The 16,697-nt window shown below is 37.6% G+C and overlaps 2 protein-coding genes across 3 annotated transcripts in view; one reads left to right on the forward strand and one right to left on the reverse strand.

Annotated features, from left to right (window-relative positions):
- The window catches only part of Cmss1 (cms1 ribosomal small subunit homolog), a 291,882-nt gene that overhangs the window by 14,882 nt on the left and 260,303 nt on the right, over positions 1-16,697 (forward strand). The window lies entirely within an intron of this gene.
- Positions 11,641-16,697, reverse strand: part of Filip1l (filamin A interacting protein 1 like) — a 73,787-nt gene continuing 68,730 nt past the window's right edge. For both annotated transcript variants that reach the window (XM_042676803.1, XM_042676804.1), the window contains one exon: positions 11,641-14,774. In XM_042676803.1, the coding sequence (XP_042532737.1) occupies positions 11,981-14,774 (2,794 nt within the window). In that variant the 3' untranslated portion in view covers positions 11,641-11,980. The remainder of the gene's footprint in view (positions 14,775-16,697) is intronic.

Genomic DNA, 16,697 nt, shown 5'->3' on the forward strand with positions numbered 1-16,697 from the left:
TAAGATGCCTCTTTATTGGTCATCATTCTAACTTTGATTGTTTTACCTTTCTTATTTTTTCTGCTTTACGTCTTACTCTGTTATCATTACCTTACTTACTGGAGATAGGTTACTAAGTGTAGGAGTTCAAATTCAGTACACAATGCCGATTCTTGAGCTATTCTTGGGCTATATTTTTTATTACCTTTGGCCCAGAAAATGACATGGTTTGCCTTCCTTAGGATACTTACTTGTTCTGGCTGTTGTATATATTTTCTTTTTAGAGTTTACCTGTATGCTTGTTATCTCTTCTTACATATATGTCATGGTGGCACAAACCTGTAATCCTAGCTACTTTGGAGATGGATACTGGGCATCACAGGTATGGCCAGCCCAGACATAAAAGTTCATGAGACTCTATCTTAACCAATGACTGAATGACACCTGTCATCCCAGTCTGTGGGGGGAAGCACCAGTGGATACAATGGGTTCATGCCTATCATTCCAGAAATATAGGTAAGTAAAATAAGAGTTCACAATCAGGGTCAGCCCAGATAAAGGGAGAGCCTATTTTGAAAATGACTGGCAGGGTTAGAGCATCTCCTTAGCAAGCACAAGGCCCAGAGTTCAGACTCCAAAGCTGCTGAATAAATGAATGAATAAAAAAGGAAATGTACAAAGGAACAAGCAGGCAAGCAGTTCTGTCAAATCCTTACAATGTTCTTTGGCCTGAGATTCTGTGATTCTGTGTAAAGAAAAATGTAAGCCAGTTATGGCCACCAGTTTTATATTTTTAGCCATGTGAATGTTTTTTGAGCACTTACTATGAGCAATACGTCAATCCTCAGTAATATGGGACAGTAGTTCTTAAACTTTAGATGCTTAGCAACAACCCAGGGCTTGGGATGATGCCAGTTTCTTGCACTGGATTTTCTAGGTCTAGAGATGTGGAAGTCTTAGACACCTAGATGATTCTGATGAATTTGGTCAGCGATTGAATGTGAGAAGCATTGATGTATGTGTGTATGTGTGTGTGTTTAATGATAGATGATTCGTACTATGGATATTATTGTATAGAAAGTACCACATTTATCACAAGGCAGATGAAATGCTATACTAAAGGTTCAAACATTAATGTTTTAGAAACACAGGAAGATTTATAAACAAGGAAGGTTTTCCAGAGAAATTGGCACTTGAGGAATGAGTAGGACTTGAATATGAGGAACAAAGGGAGAAGATCGTTGTAGGCCTAGAAATAGCCTAGTCAAAGGTACAGTGAGAATGCTCAATGGCATGTGGGAGAGTTAGCACCATATTCTGTTCAGAGCTTCAAAGGGAGATGGGGCAAGAGGTAGAGGCCATAGTAGAAAGGAGAACCACTGTAACTTGGGCACTGAGCAATCTAAGTACTTATTTGGGGATGCTAAAGAATTGCAATGATTAGAATAGTATTTAGGATGAAAGTTTGATTAGAAATATGATTAATTAGCTGGGTATAAGTGTCTCACACCTGTAATCCTAGCTACTTAGGAGGCTGAAATCTGAGGATTGTGGGTTGAAACCAGCAGGTTAGTCCATGAGACTCTTATTTCCAATTAATCACAGAAAAAGCTGGAAGTGGTGCTTTAGCCCAAGTGGTAGAGCATTAGCTTTGAGCAAAAGAAGCCCAGGCCCAGAGTTCAAGCTCCAGGACTAGCAAAAGCTTTGGAAGGAAGGAAAGAAAGAGAGATGCAATTAATTAAATGTAGTAGTTCAGCTATCTTAAAGTGCCACCTGTGCTAAAGTCAAAACTGAAGTAGCAGAATTAATTGGAGGTATAGAAGATAAAGAAACAGCAGAGCATAGTGGCTCATTTGAACTGGGAAAAGCAGTGGATAAAGTTTCCCAGATAGATGTTGAACCTAGGTAATGTTCAAGGTAACTGACCATCAGTAGATATGGGACACAGAGAAGGTCATGGGAGACAGAGCATAGAGCTCTGTACCTGCTAAGTTTGAAGTGGAGTTTGCATTTGGAACTGTTTGGTAGCATTGAAATTTTGAGGATTGTCATAGAAAAATTATTACATTCAAATGGCTGAAATGGTCTAGGGGGGAATGTAATTTCTCCTCACTTGCTGCCCTTCCTCCACATCCCTTTCCCAGTGCCTGAGAAATGAATTTTGTTGGGCCCACTGTATGCCCACAAGGCCTATCTCCTACACAAGGCCACTTATTCTTACTGAGAAGAGTTTAACGAATTCTGAGAACAGCCCTTAGTTTAAGCATTTCTTCCCATTTCTTGGACAATGTGCAGTAGCTAAAACATTATCCAGGTACTGATTGGCCTGGTTAGGAAAAGGAAATCCTGTCCTCTCTGCCAGTGACTTTTTTTTGGCTCCTTTAGCCATTATGTCTGGACAGAGTAGACAAATTACATAAATTTGCACCCTGGGGAGATTTGCCACTTCTTGGCATGGAGGCATGCAGTAAGGACAGGATGCACCCATCAAAGGAAATTTCCTTTCTCATTGAAAGTCTGAGTAAAGACTGGAATGGGGCCATAGTTGATACAAATTGTCAAAAAAAAAAGCAATAATTGTCCATTGTTTCCCCAAGTTTTCTCATTATCCTTCTTAATGAGAAGATATACTTGAATTTCTAATTTTTTGTAATAAATTTGTATTGTATGTATAACCAGAGGAAAGCGTTATTTGAAAGAAATGGGCTACTTCTGTATATTGCAATGACAGATGTCCTCAGCCTGATCCCTACTCTGCCCATTACTCCTTCCATGATGCCTAAAGCAACTGTCTGTCGGAGAGAAAAAAAAAACAACAAAAAACCCAGCAACCCATGAAGAGAACACATAGTAATGCATTCTTAATGAATTACGTTTGAGTTGTTTGAAGAGTGGCTGTTTTGAAGTTTTATATGTCTTTAATTGTTAGGAAGGGGAGTAAGGCTAACTTGAAAATTTTTCTTTGAAATGGCAATTTTGATTTGGGATGCTTCCTTGCTTTTCAGCTATTGTAATTTTGAATTATAAGTAGGATTTTGAGACTGGTAAAGTCAGCCCTAATCTCTCTTTGAGCTGGGAAACTGGACAATGCTTAAAAAAAAAAAAAAAACCTAGGAAACATGGCTATGCTTCTGCAAAAGTAGAAGTGCATCCAACATTGGCAGAGTTGTGGTGATTCTCTTTATGGTGACTAGGACTCAGTCTCTTGGTTGTCTTTTGTGAAGACCTTAAGTCATTACTTGGACTGTCAAGGCAGCCACCTGCTTATAAGCTCTGATGTCTGTGGTTATGATACTTCTTCCATGGGATATTTCACTCACTTCTGATACTTTTTTCTTCAGGCTATCAATGGTCTGTTTAAAGGTCATTTCTTTATGATTGGCATTTGTGCTCTTTGCTTGTAGAATCCTGCTTAAGAATGAAGCAGACACAGACTGTAGTTCTAGTGTTCTCTGAATAGAATCTCCTGAAGATGAGAACATGAGGTAGTCTTGCTGTCTGTCCGTGGCTCTATCACCAACTCAGTCTTCTCAACACTTTCTGTTTGTGTGGTTTGTCCTCTTGTACTCATTGCCATTTGTTTCCTAATAGTGGCTTCAGGGAGGCGGGAGAAATTGGAAGAGAGACAAATCACTATTGCTGTGATGGTCGTGGCACTTTTGGAAAGGGTAGAGCAAGATGAGCTTTGAGCTAGATTTTTCAGTGTTTATCTCATTTTATTGGAGGAGAAATGAGAATTCAATCCACGTAGAGCAGCTGATGTGGGAGAAGCCCTGGGTATGTTGAGAGGCATTCTGAGTGTTCTGACCAAGGTGGCAGATTTCTGGAGCACAGGAGCACAAGTAGGAAATATTAGGCAACCTGTCACCATCCTTAATGGGAAGGACCAAATACAATTTATAAAGCTGCTACTGGTACTGAGGTAGCTTCTCACTATTTTGTCATGGAAAGAGAATGGAATTAGAATCACATCTCAGTTGTCATATACTAAGAGAAAGACCTGGAATTTTTCTCTAAGACTCAGGTTTTTAAATTATCCCTAAATTTGCCATAATAGCCTTTTTGTATAGTTACTGTGAAATAATATTTGATCAAGTGTTCTTTTTTTCCCCTTCTCTGTTACCTCAATAACCAGAAGCCTTGTATGGGTCCACAGAATGCTCTATATTCAGAGCACTGTATTCAGTATTCAAAGATTTTCAGTCTAACAGGATTCTGTGCTTTAAGGTTATCCCTGCCTTAGCAGTCTGAATTTCAGCCACACTATATCACTTATGTCTTTGGACATGAGGTAGGAACCTGCCCTTAACCCTCTGTTCTGTGGGCTCCTCTTTGAAATGGAAGAACCCTTTGTCCTTTCTCTGTCCCAGGCTTCTGATCTAGCTCCTGCTCATATCTGTTTCTCAAATCTAGCCCATAACCCCAACCCAGCCTAACTTGTTCTTCTTCTAAGCTTTTACGTCCTTATATTTATATATTTCCTTGCCTGTGTTGTATAGAAGGCGAATTGGTTTATGGAGTCAGTTCTAATTCAATGAATTTCAACAGGGAGTAGCTTTGCCTTCTAGAGAACATTTAGATGTATCTCAGTTGGGAGATTCTATGTGGTATTTAGTGGGTAAGAGGCCAAGTATGTTTCTAATCATCCTACAGATAAGTAAAATACCCCCATCGATTCCCCCAAAAGAAAATCAGGAATCCCAAAGGTGAAAAATTTGTTTCTTTGATGTGATAAGGATTAAAAGAAATTAATTTATAGTCTTAAGAGAAGGAAACAAATCTTTAGTAGTTACGACATAGGAGAGACAATGAGGAAAGAAACATCATTTTTGAAGGAAAACAAAGTCAGGCTGGTTGTTGTCTTTGTTGTTAATGCTCCGGCCTCATTCTTAGAAGAATTTTGCAGATAGGTGACAAAGCATAGAGGAAATTAAGAAATTCTAGGAAGTAAAAACCATGTATCACCAAGTCAGATTTCACGGTGGTTGAATGACTTGTCCAAGGCTTTGCAGCTGACTGGAAAGGCGTGAGCTAGATTTTGGTGTTCTGTTTGTCTGATGCTAGTGTGCTGTCCTCCCAGTTACTTCACTTATCTACTCCTTGTTTATGAAGCCTTGTTAATGTACCGTAGTCCTCCTTCATCTCCATCCAATTCATAAGTAGAAACATCGTTTTGACCAAATATTATTTCTTGACCCATTTTCTTGCTCAGGTTATCAAAGACAGTGAATCTTTTGTATCCTGTAGTACTTGCCTCATTGTTGGATGGTAGTAGGTACACAGTTCAGTGTGTCATTGAACTGTCAGTGGGTTGATTTGTTGTGTCTATGTGATGCTTTGAAGAAAACATTCTGAATTCTGAGATATTACATGACAATGAGATTCTTGAGTAACCATTTGTAACCCATTTGTAAATCCACCTACATCTATCTGGAAAATGAGGAAGTTTTTATATGTCTATAGGGCCTATATTTATACATTGTTATTCCACATGACTAGTCTTTAAATAGCAAACAATTATGTGATATACATCTGTAGGTCCATCTACTTAAGAGATATAGATAGGAGAATTTAGGTTCCAGGAAAGCATGGGCAAAATTTAGAGAGACATTATCTCAAAAATAATCCATGTGTGGTGTTATATACCTATAATTCTAGCAACTTGGGAGACACTTGTAGGAAGATTGTAGTATAAGGCTGGCCTGAGCAGAAACCCTATCTGAAAAGCAAAATTAAAGTAAAAGAATTAGTGGGGTAGCTCAGGTGGACCTAACTTAAATCTTTAGTACCATCAAAAACAGTTTCTCACAGGTGCTTCCTCCAAGATAATCATACAATACCATTTAGCTAAAGAGAGAAAAAGAACCCACTAAAAGAAAACTAGTTTCAGGCTTTCAAAAAATTAACTAATCAGGTAAGTCTTATTTAGTTTGCTCTTGTTTTTTGTTTGGTTTTTTGAAACAGAATCTCATTATGTCTGGCCTCAAATTCTCCATACTATACACTCTGCTTTCCAAGTTGACCAATAATTTTAACAGAAATTTTAAAGTGAGACCACAAGTAAAGAGGCTTTCCCTGGGACATCTGACTATAATGTCAAAGGTTTACAAGAGTGCATTTGTTTTAGATGCATTTTTTAAATAGCAGTTAAGTACATGTTAAACCTGGTATCCTGTTGGAAGGTTGACAGATTTGTAAGTGCTGTCATGTGCAGTGTCAATTCATTATCAAATTATAAAGTACTCAGACGTGTTAGTAAGTTGGCTGGGCTAAGGATTCCTTATTCTACATTACTTTGCATTTAAGGATCTCTTTGATGTATTTGATTGCACAAAATCCCCTACTGACTTAAAATTAAGAGTGGAAAGGGCACATTAGTTGGAAAGAAAAAAGCTTGGAGCTTAAATGAAAATGAATTTAAAGATATTAAAGTTGAGAGCTTTAGCAAACCACTGTCTTTCTCGTGTCTGCTTCACTGTGAATGGAGTCCTTTGTTGTGGTTCACTGGACCATTCACATGCAGTGTATAAGTTTACGTTCAGGGCCTAGGATCTGGAAGAGAAAGTTTGTAGCTGTCAAAGGCCTGCTACAGTTCTACTAAAGACTGGGAATTTCGTTTTGCCTCAGTTATGGAACTAGGATTCCTTCCAGCCAATAATGTAATTTTTATTTAGCTTTCCAGAAAACTTGGAGAAAAAGCCCTCTGTCATTTCCGACACTAGAGGGAGTAGTCATATTTCCTGGGACAGAAAGAGGATGTAGACATTTAAAGCAATGCAATTTTAACTTTAAGATGAAAATGAAATGGGATTTTCTTAAAAATCAAGCTCTACAGAAGATGCCTTCTAGAAATTCTTGTATGAGACCTGTGGGAAGAACTTAACATTAGGAGATTCTCATACAGCTATCTTGGTTTACTTTGTGAAACACTGATCTATGAGAGTGTGTAGCATATATATTTTTTGTCTACCTTTGATTATGTTAACAGTAGTAAACAAAGTATAGAGAAATGGTGGCACAAGTTATTTGAAAAGGTCTTTTCCCCATTCATCTAGTGTATTTTAAAGGAGATACATTTAATATCAAAGAAACTTCAAAAATATTCTTACCTGGAGTTATGTTTTTCTTTCTCTTTCTTTCTTTCTTTCTTTCCTTTCTTTCTTTCTTTCTTTCTTCCTTTCTTTCTTTTTTTTTTTTTGGTTGGTCATGGTGCTTGAACTAGCACACTACCACTTGAGCCACAGCACCACTTCCTGTTTCCTGGTGGTTTATTGGAGATAAGAGTTTCACGGCCTTTCCTGCCTGGGCTGGCTTTGATCCTCAGATCTCAATCTCCTGAGTAGCTAGGATTAGAGGTATGAGCTACTGGCACCTCTGGAGTTATTCCAATCACTAAAACAATCATAAAGTCCTTAGGCTAAAAGTATATTTAGCATATATACAGTTGATATAAAAAAGTGTGTTGATATTTCAACCAATATAAATCATATAATCCTTAGCCTAAAAGAGTTTGAAACTTGAAAAACAAAAAACAAAAAAACCTCTTCTAAGACTGTCTCAGAGTGCCCCTAATTTTATTCTTTGAGTATTGTATTCTCTGAAGACTCCATACCTAACATTGTAACATTATACAATATAATGTTAGGGATGTTCCAGATAGAGTATAATCACCTTTGATCACTAGAACCAAGTACAGATTGAGCTTCTGAAAATCTGAAATCCAAGGTAGACATGGTAGTGCAGGCCTATAATCCCAGCACTCAGAGACTGACACATCAGTTCCAGGCCAGCTTGGGCTACAAAACAAGTTCAACCAACCAACCAGAAACAACAACAACCACCATCAGAAATCTGAACTTTTTGAGCACTTACATGCAAATACTTATTATAAGTAGAAATCTCGGTATGTAAAAGTTTCATGAACAAAATCATCTTAAAATTTTGCATAAACTTGGACTGGGAAGGTGGCTCAGTGGTAGAGCGCTTGCCTTGCATGCATGAGGCCCTGGGTTCGATTCCTCACCACCACATAAGCAGGGGAAAAAAAGCCAGAAGTGGCGCTGTGGCTCAAGTGGTAAGAGCGCTAGCCTTGAGCTGAAGAGCTGAGGGACAGCACCCAGGCCCAGAGTTCAGGCCCCACAACTGGAATCCCTCCCAAAAAAATTTGCATAAACTTACCTTCAGACTAAGTATATAAGGTATATTTGAAATGTAAGTAAATTTCATGTTGAGACTTAGATCCCATTCCTAAGATATATCATACTTCTGTAAGTATTCCACTACCTTAGCCCCTCCAAAAACTCTGGTCCCAGCCATTTCAGATGGTTATTCATACTGTATGGAGATCCTTTTATAACTGTACTAATACACAATGTCCTTATAATAAGAATGATTTTCTTTTTCTTATTTTGATGATTTATGATGATTTTTCTTTCTTTTCTCCTCCTCTTCTCCGTTCTTTTTTCCTTCCCCTCCCTCCCTACTTGTCTTCCTCCCTCCCTCCTTCCCTTCCTCCCTTCCTCCCCCCCTCCCTCCCTCCCTTTTGTTCTTTTTCCTCTGGTTTGAACTCAGGACCTCATACTTTCACAGCAAGCTCTGTTTCACTTGAGCTATGCTCTCAGGCCTTTTTGCTTTGGCTGTTTATTAGTGGTCCTAGGTCTTAAACTCAGGGCTTTGAGTTTGCTTAGCTTCTTTGTTGCTCAGCTGGTGTTCTACCACTTTAACTCCACCTCCATCCCTGATTTTCTTTGCTATTTATTTAGAAGATAAAGTCTCATGGACTTTTCTGCAAGGGCTGGCTTTGAACCATGATTCTGTGGATCTTAGCATCTGAGTAGTTAATATTTGGGCAGGAATCTCTGGTGTCTAAATGCTTTGGTTAATTTTGAGATAGTGTCTTGTGGTTTTGTCTTAGCTGACCTGGACTGTAATCCTGTTTATATCTCCAATCACTGCTGAAATAACATACATGCACCACCATACCCCTTTTTTCCCCAAGGCTAATCTTGAACAGTGAATGCTCAGATTTCTACCTACTAGTCTCCCAGGTTGCTGGGGACTACAAGTGCGAGTTAACATTCCTGGCCTGCCATTGCTTTAATGTTTTTTTCTAGGGAGTAGGGGACAGGATCCCACTTTACCGAAGACTGGCCTAGAATTCCATATCCTTCTCAGCCTCCCTATTGCTAAGAATATAGACATATGAACATTTGGCTTGCCATTGGTTTTTTAAAAAAAGAATATGGTAAAACATTCAAGTATGCATAGTATGCTACAGCTCAAAGAATTAATGTGATGTAGGATTGCAAAGAAAATAAAATTTGGTTCTAAAATTGGGACTTTGGCCAATGAAAGAAAGATAGAAGAGATATTTTCAGTGTCACTTCCTCTTTCTAGTTTGGACTAAGAGTTTTTACAAGTCTACATAAAAAGGAAGTTCTATAATCTGTAATCTCTGTCTCAACAGACATGTACATACATGCATACACACAGAGAGACACAGAAGCTATAAGTTAACTAGAGGCCAAAAATCATTTGTCAAAAATCTATGTCATTTTATAGATAGTCTTATAGTAAAAGGAAGGTGGTTTTACAGGAATTTACTGTCTTCACTATGAGTGTTAGTCAGGGACACTGTCAGTAAACTAAATGTAATCTTTTATTTTGACAGCCTCCTGAAGTTTATTTTAGTACTTATTATTAATTATTACGTGGACGGGATCATCCCAGCAATGGGACTCTAAAAAGAAGTAAGTCTTGAAAATTCAGTAAATTTCTAGTTTAGAAGCTAGATTAATTTCTAGTTTAGAAGCTAGATGAACTGTTTAGGAAGCCTATGTATAGTTTAGATCTGGAATAGAGAATAAAATGAGAATTTGTGTATTACAATCATGAAACACAGGATATGTGTTAACTTTGCATTGAAGAATTGCTTTGGCTGACATAAGATAAGAAATTGAATCTTTGCAAAACAGTTGGGCTGATGAATAGCCAGAGTTCTGTAACTGTTAGAGTACACCACGAGTAGATTCCCATTCTGCTGTTCCCAATACTTCGTACATCCAAGAGAATCATTTGGCAGTGCTTTTGCCTTTTCAACCATTTCCCCAAAGTGCCATGCAAACATATTTTCTGTCTGTGCCATTGTATAACAAAACCTCGAATTCTAGGACTTTATAATTTTATGATCAGTTGATCTACGCCTCCCAAATATTGTATGTACCTTGTCTTGATTATTGACTAGAAAAAGTGCTCTGCAGCAGCATTTTTGATGTCTGCTTTGAAAGTGCTAAAATGAAGTAGGTCATTTCTTGTGGATTTCTAGCTTAAGTTGATTTTAAAAATACTTGAGAAAAACATTTAGACTATCAAGTGTTTTGTAATATAGTTGGGTCACTGATTGCCAAGATAATTTGTTTAAACAGAAGCTTTCTAATTCCTCATCAGCTTCAGCTTTATCCACACTTACTCAGTGATGATGCAAGCCCACAGCATTGGTGTTGCAGTTCATTGCTATGGAAGTGTTTCTGTCAACAAATCCTTGCATTGCTATCATAAAATTGATTTTGCAGGGACAAGGAAGATAATTGTGAAAGTTTCCTTTTATCCTTGAAACAGCTTCACAGTTTGCCTGAATGTCTAGGTAAATTGTTTTTAAAATTAATAACTGGCAATAAAATTGACCACATTAAATTAACAGTTAAGAGGCTGAAAAAGGAAAATAGCAGTAAGCTACTTTGAAATCATCTTTATGGAATGTAACTTGGGAACCAGATTTGTAATTTAAAATGTTCCTCTTAAGGCTGTTTGCTGCTCAGAGAGTCCAGGAGTCTAGTGTCAGAATTTCTAGGGTGCTCTGGCTGACTTTGTCTCCCCTCCCTTTTAAATGGCATAATAATCACAGAAGAAATTCAGAGTATCTTGCTTGTCCTTGAAGACAATGTATTTTTTAAAAATAAGCCTTTCCTATAAGTTGTTTTTATAATAACCTTGGGCTTTTAGTTGCTTGTTAGATTTAAAGATACAAAAAAAAATATAAGCAGGGTAAGGTAGCCTAGCCTACCGTAAGTAATCTAAACTATTCTGGGAACCAAATAGGAAAAGGAAGTAAGAGTGACACTTGTTTTGAAGCAGATGTTCAAAAGCTTACATCATTGTGATTAATTCCAGGTTTGGATATAATATGTGTTCTATGGGAATATGAGATGAAATACAGTCAAGGCAACTTGTATTTTGAAGTATTTTTTTCTGACTTCATATCACATTTTAAAGCTTCTACATCAGCTTTTATATGCTCACTAAAAGCAAATTATCGAATATTTTTTGATTATTAGCAAACATTTACTAACTTTCTTACAAATATGTTAAGCCTTGTGCTGAGTGCTATGGATCTGAATGTTGAAATGAATTTCAAGAATGATGTTGGGCTTGTCTTGGGATATTTTATCGTTCATTTTGAAATCCTAGTGATACACTTTTAAAAAATTTACTTTAACCACTTTCTCTTCCTCAAAAGCAGATCATAAGTTAACTGTAAATAAGAATTAGGTCCTGCTTGTTTTTTAGGAAGTATTTATAGATATTATAAGTGGAAAATAAAATTATATTGGACATGCAGATATATAACGCAAAATGACCAAAAGAAAATTCAGCAAGCAATGGTAAAAATAACACATTATTTACTGCTTTATAATGTTAATGTATTTCACCAAGATAAGTTGAAGTCAAATTAAAGTGAATTATGGAAAATGAAATACACAAAGACGTATTTATACAAGTGCAGACTAAATATTTTCCATACAAGTATGTAAATGAAAAGATATACAGTAAGTGCACACTTGGATGACTATGCAGGCAATACTTTGTTAGTTTCAGGTTCTTTGGTACAATTCATGCACAAAACTTCCAAAAGTACAAGTTCAGTCAGTCTTTTGGGGGATGATTAAAAACGATTGAATTCCTTGCAAGAATATCAGTATGGGCTAGATGAGGGTGAGAGTGGTCAGTTATATATATTACTTACTGTAATTTGTGATTGTCGAGGAAGAGGTGTGGTTGTTGGTGTGATAGTAATACTGCTGGTGACTTTACTGGTTGTTTTGTTTAATGCCCCATTAGATAAGCCTTGAGTTCGGTTATCCTGAAGTGTTGAAGGGCTGGCAGGTCTCATGGGGCTGGCCACAGCTTGCATGTAAGGACTTCCTAAGTGAATGTGGATTTTATTATCCTCAGTAGTTATCACACTTGAACTGTTACTATTTGAACGTTGAAACTGCCATGATGACTGCCGGTCTGGAGAGACTCTGAAAATTGCGTGCTTGGCACCAATTTCTATTGGCTCTGGAGAGCGTGCCTGCTCAGGAGAACTAGCTGAACCAGTCACAGCCAAAACTTGAATAGGTGACATTGTCCTTTCTGGAGTTATAGAACCACAAGACTCTGGAGTCTGAGCTCTGGCAAAGGTTGCCATTGTAATTGGGGACATGCTTTGCTCTAAATTCACGAGGCCTTCAGTAGAGGTTTTGGATTTCATTGGTGTTATGGAGGCATTCTGGAGAATGGTTATTCTTTGTTTTGGGGTGCCACAGTTTGGTATCACAGCAGTGCTTGTGTAAGAATGAGGATTCTCTGTGGTCGGACTTGTGATTTCAAGAGTGGCTGTGTTTTGGACATGGTCTGGTGTAACCTTTATATGAAGTGGCTGCCCGGGTGTGTGGCTTAAGACTAGATCCCCAGGTTGCACAAAGTTGCCATTAGACTTTGTTTGTATTTTTCCATTCTGAGGATGGCCTTCCTTGGATTTCATCCAAGGAATCCATAGCTTCCTGTTTACAGGAAGAGGAACAGATGGGTTGCATTTGAAGGCCAGCACAGATTCCTCCTCATTAGGGTCCTCATCCTGTTCCTCACTCTCTTCATATAACTGACCATTGATGACTGCTCGTTCCAGAGGAATGAGACTCTTGTAGTCTGGTGGTTCATTGTCTCCTGCTTCTGTCTGAACTTCTTTAGAAAATACTTGAGGGTCAGAGATTCTTCTTCCATTAAGACTGGGTCGGATGCTCTTACTAAAATGCCGATACCTCTCTAACTCTTTAGTGAGGTTTTCAATTTCTCTTCCTAAGTCTCTGTTCCTGTTTTCTTGTTGACTCAGCTTCTTTTGCAGAACTGAGTGATCTCCCTGGAGGTGACATATTAGGTCCTCCGTTGCCATGTACTCATGGATTTTCTCTTTTAATGCATCCACTTCTCTCGAAAGATGCCCTGATTTAGCCTCTTCTTCTTGAAGTTTTTTGAAAAGCCATTGCTCATGACTGGACTCTGTCTTTTCTGCTAATTTATACTTGGAAAGTTCCATTTTGACATGCTCCAGCTCTTCAGACAAAAATTGAGCTTTGTCTCGTTCATTAGCATACCTTCTTTCCAGAGTCTCATACTCGTCTTCTGTTTTCATGAGGTCATCCTCAATGGCTTTCATATCCTTTAACTTCAGTTTTAGTCTTTCTACTTCTTGTGAGAGCTCTTTAATCTTATTGTTTTCTTGGTGTAATACTGTTGTGGACTTAACAGAGTCTTGATTTAATTTGTTTTTTACAAGATCTTTTTCAGTTGCTTCCAACGATTGAAGCCTATTTTTCAACATATTAACTTTGGACAAGAGATCATTTCCTTTCTCCTCTTCTGTTTTTAGTTTACTTTTAAGATCATCTCTCTCTTTGGTCACAGTGTACATCTTTTCTTCCACATCAGTTTTGGATTTGAGTGCCCTTTTGGTTTCTTCAATTAACTTCTCAGTAACTGTGGTTACTTTATTTTGCTCCACTTGAAGCTGAGAAGCAGCAGCTTGTAACTTATCCTCAGTTTGCTTTAATTTTTCACTCATTGTTTTACGTTCATCTACAAGCATCACAGTTAATGTTTTCAGTTTAGTTAAATCCTCCTTTAGGGTGAATTCTGTCTTTTCTAGCCGATTTTCAATGGCTTCTAGTTCTTTGATCCTCACTTTTAAACTTTCAAGTTCTTGAGACAGCTGCTTTGTGGTCATCCTTTCTTTTTCTAAATTGCATTTCAGAGAGTAGCATTCTTGTTTACTTTTGTTGAAAGCATCTTCTAATTTTTCCAGAGCCATAATCCTTTTATTAAGTTTCTCAACCTCTAATTTGAAGTCTTTGCTCTGAGTTGCTTCCTTTTCAAGCCTTTTATTGAGATCTCTGCATTGTTCTTCCATTTTTATGAGCTCTTCATCTTTCCCTTCCATATCTAGCACACGTTTCCTGAGCTCTTCAACCTCACTTATGATACCAGCATTACCATATTCTCCCTTGTTGATTTTTTCTTTTATATCTTGCAACTCTTCTTCTGCTTTTCGTAAAGACCTATTGGTCTCTTCTAACTCATCAATTTGTTGGCTGAGTGTTGCCAACTTTTGTCGCAGTTGGTGATTTTGACTGTCCTCATTGGTGAGCTTGGCCATAATTTCCTCTTGGTTCTGATGAAACTTTGTGGTTTGTGTTTGCAGCTCTTTCTCTAATCTGGTTGCCTTCTGCTCTTCTTCCTGAACTCTAGATTCAGCAAGGGCTAGTTTAGCATATGTTTCTTTTGCACTTGTGGTCAAGTTTTGGATTTTCTGTCTTTGAAGGGAAAGCTGTGCTGTTAGCCTTTGTTGTTCGTCCACTACCATCAAAGCAAAAGACTTCAGCTTGGTCAGTTCTTCTTTTAGAGCAGCGACCCTCTTTTCCTTCTCTTTCTCCTTCTTCTCCTGAGACTCAGTTTCTTGATCAATCCGTTTCTTTAATCTGAAAAATATAAAAGTATATTATGTTTTGTGTTGTGCTTTGTTAACTCATATCAGCTAATAGAGTATGCAGAGGAGTTCGTGAATTTGATGAGAGGAGAATCTAGTCACCCAGATATCTTGCTTTTTTTTTTTCTGGTCGTGGGGCCTGAATTCTGGGCCTGGACTCTGTCCTTCAGTTCTTCATCTCAAGGCTAGTGCCCTACCACTTGAGCCACAGCACCACTTCCGGCATTTTCTGCTTATGTGGTGCTGAGGAATCAACCCATAGCCTCATGCATGCAAAGCAAGCACTCTACCACTGAGCCACCTTTCCAGCCCTTACTTTTTTTTTTTTTTGTTTAATCTTACTACTAATGATTAACAACACTGCATTTCACAAAGAGCCTTAATAGAGGAACAGCAGGAACTTTTGTTTTAAATTGCTTGTATAATCAGTCCGCAGTCTAACTTGAAGGCTGCCAAAATAGATCCAAAATAGAGATTTAGTTAGACTCAGCTTCAAGATTGATCTGAGTCCTTCTTTTCCCCACTCCCACATTTTTATTAACATAAATTTGCTGTACAAGATGGTTTCATTATGACATGTCCATGTATGTATACAATTAACTCAATCATAATCACCTCCTCTCATCCCTCATCTCCCCCTCCTTCCCAAGTCAATTTCACCAAGTTTCATTGTTCCATTTTCATTCATGCATTTTGAAAGACTAGTCTTATTTTAAACAGCTAGTGAGTCTTTCCTAATATTTAATATCTCTATGCCTCTCATTTCTTCAAATGAAAAATATGGCAATAATTATATCTAGTGTGGGGCATTTTGTGGGAATTAAGTGAGGTAATTCAACTATGATTATAACCATCCTGACACATAGTAAACATCTGTAAATGTTTTGTTGTTGTTGTTTTTAATGCCTGTGTTGCGGTTTGAACTCAAGGCGCTGTCCCTAAGCTTCTTTTGCTCAAGGGGCTAGAGCTCTATCTACCACTTGAACCACAGCTCCACTTCCAGCTTTTGGGTGGTTAATTGGAGATAAGAGTGTCACAGACTTTCCTACATAGGCTGGCTTCAAACTGTGATCCTTAGATCTCAGCCTCCTGAGTAGCTTAGATTATAGCTGCTAGCCACTAATATCTAGCTCTATTGTTCTTTTTTATTATGTTTATTAATGATTTTCTTGAACCATTTAAATATGTAGTATATTACTATTGGTGTTCCACTTTCTGATTCTTTTTGATAATTGTTTTTGCAGTAATGAGGATTGAACGTAGGGTTTCACACAAACTACACAAGTGCTCTATCACTTGAGTTATATCCTTGTGCTCCTAGGTTTTGGCTAAAAGTTTGTTCGCACTGTCTACAAGTTATGCAGTTCACTGGATAGGTTTCTCTGCCAATTAAAACTTGGTTTAATGATAGCACTAACATATTATCCTGGGAACCAATTTCTATATAGCTTTGTGTAATGATTAAGAGTTAAATAAGAGGAATTGAGAACTATCTACACAGGGGCCTGGTGTTTTTGAGAATAGCAAGGAATTTGGCAGAAACAGACAATTCATGAGAATCTTATAGAAATGACCAACTCTGTTATTAGGAACATAGTGACTCTCTTAAATGAAGAGTATAACATCCCTTTTTGTTTCATATTTTAAATTTATCTGAATAATAGGAGGAAATTTTACATTCAAAATAAACCATCTATTCCATGCACTTTTCCACTTTAGGGTGAGGTTTTACTTTTAAACTTGTGGTATTCTTAATTACACTGAGAATGAACTGATTATAGAGAACATAATTACAGTTCTGCTGTATAGTTATCCAGAAACTAAAATAGAATGGAATCCCTAAAGACTACAGGGTCTGCCAATTAAAAAAAAATATATATATAAATACTTGCTTTCTAATCAAGCTTGAAGAGTT

The sequence above is a fragment of the Dipodomys spectabilis genome, unplaced genomic scaffold (genome assembly GCF_019054845.1).
Source record: "Dipodomys spectabilis isolate Male_0828 unplaced genomic scaffold, ASM1905484v1 ptg000032l, whole genome shotgun sequence".
NCBI lineage: Eukaryota > Metazoa > Chordata > Mammalia > Rodentia > Heteromyidae > Dipodomys > Dipodomys spectabilis.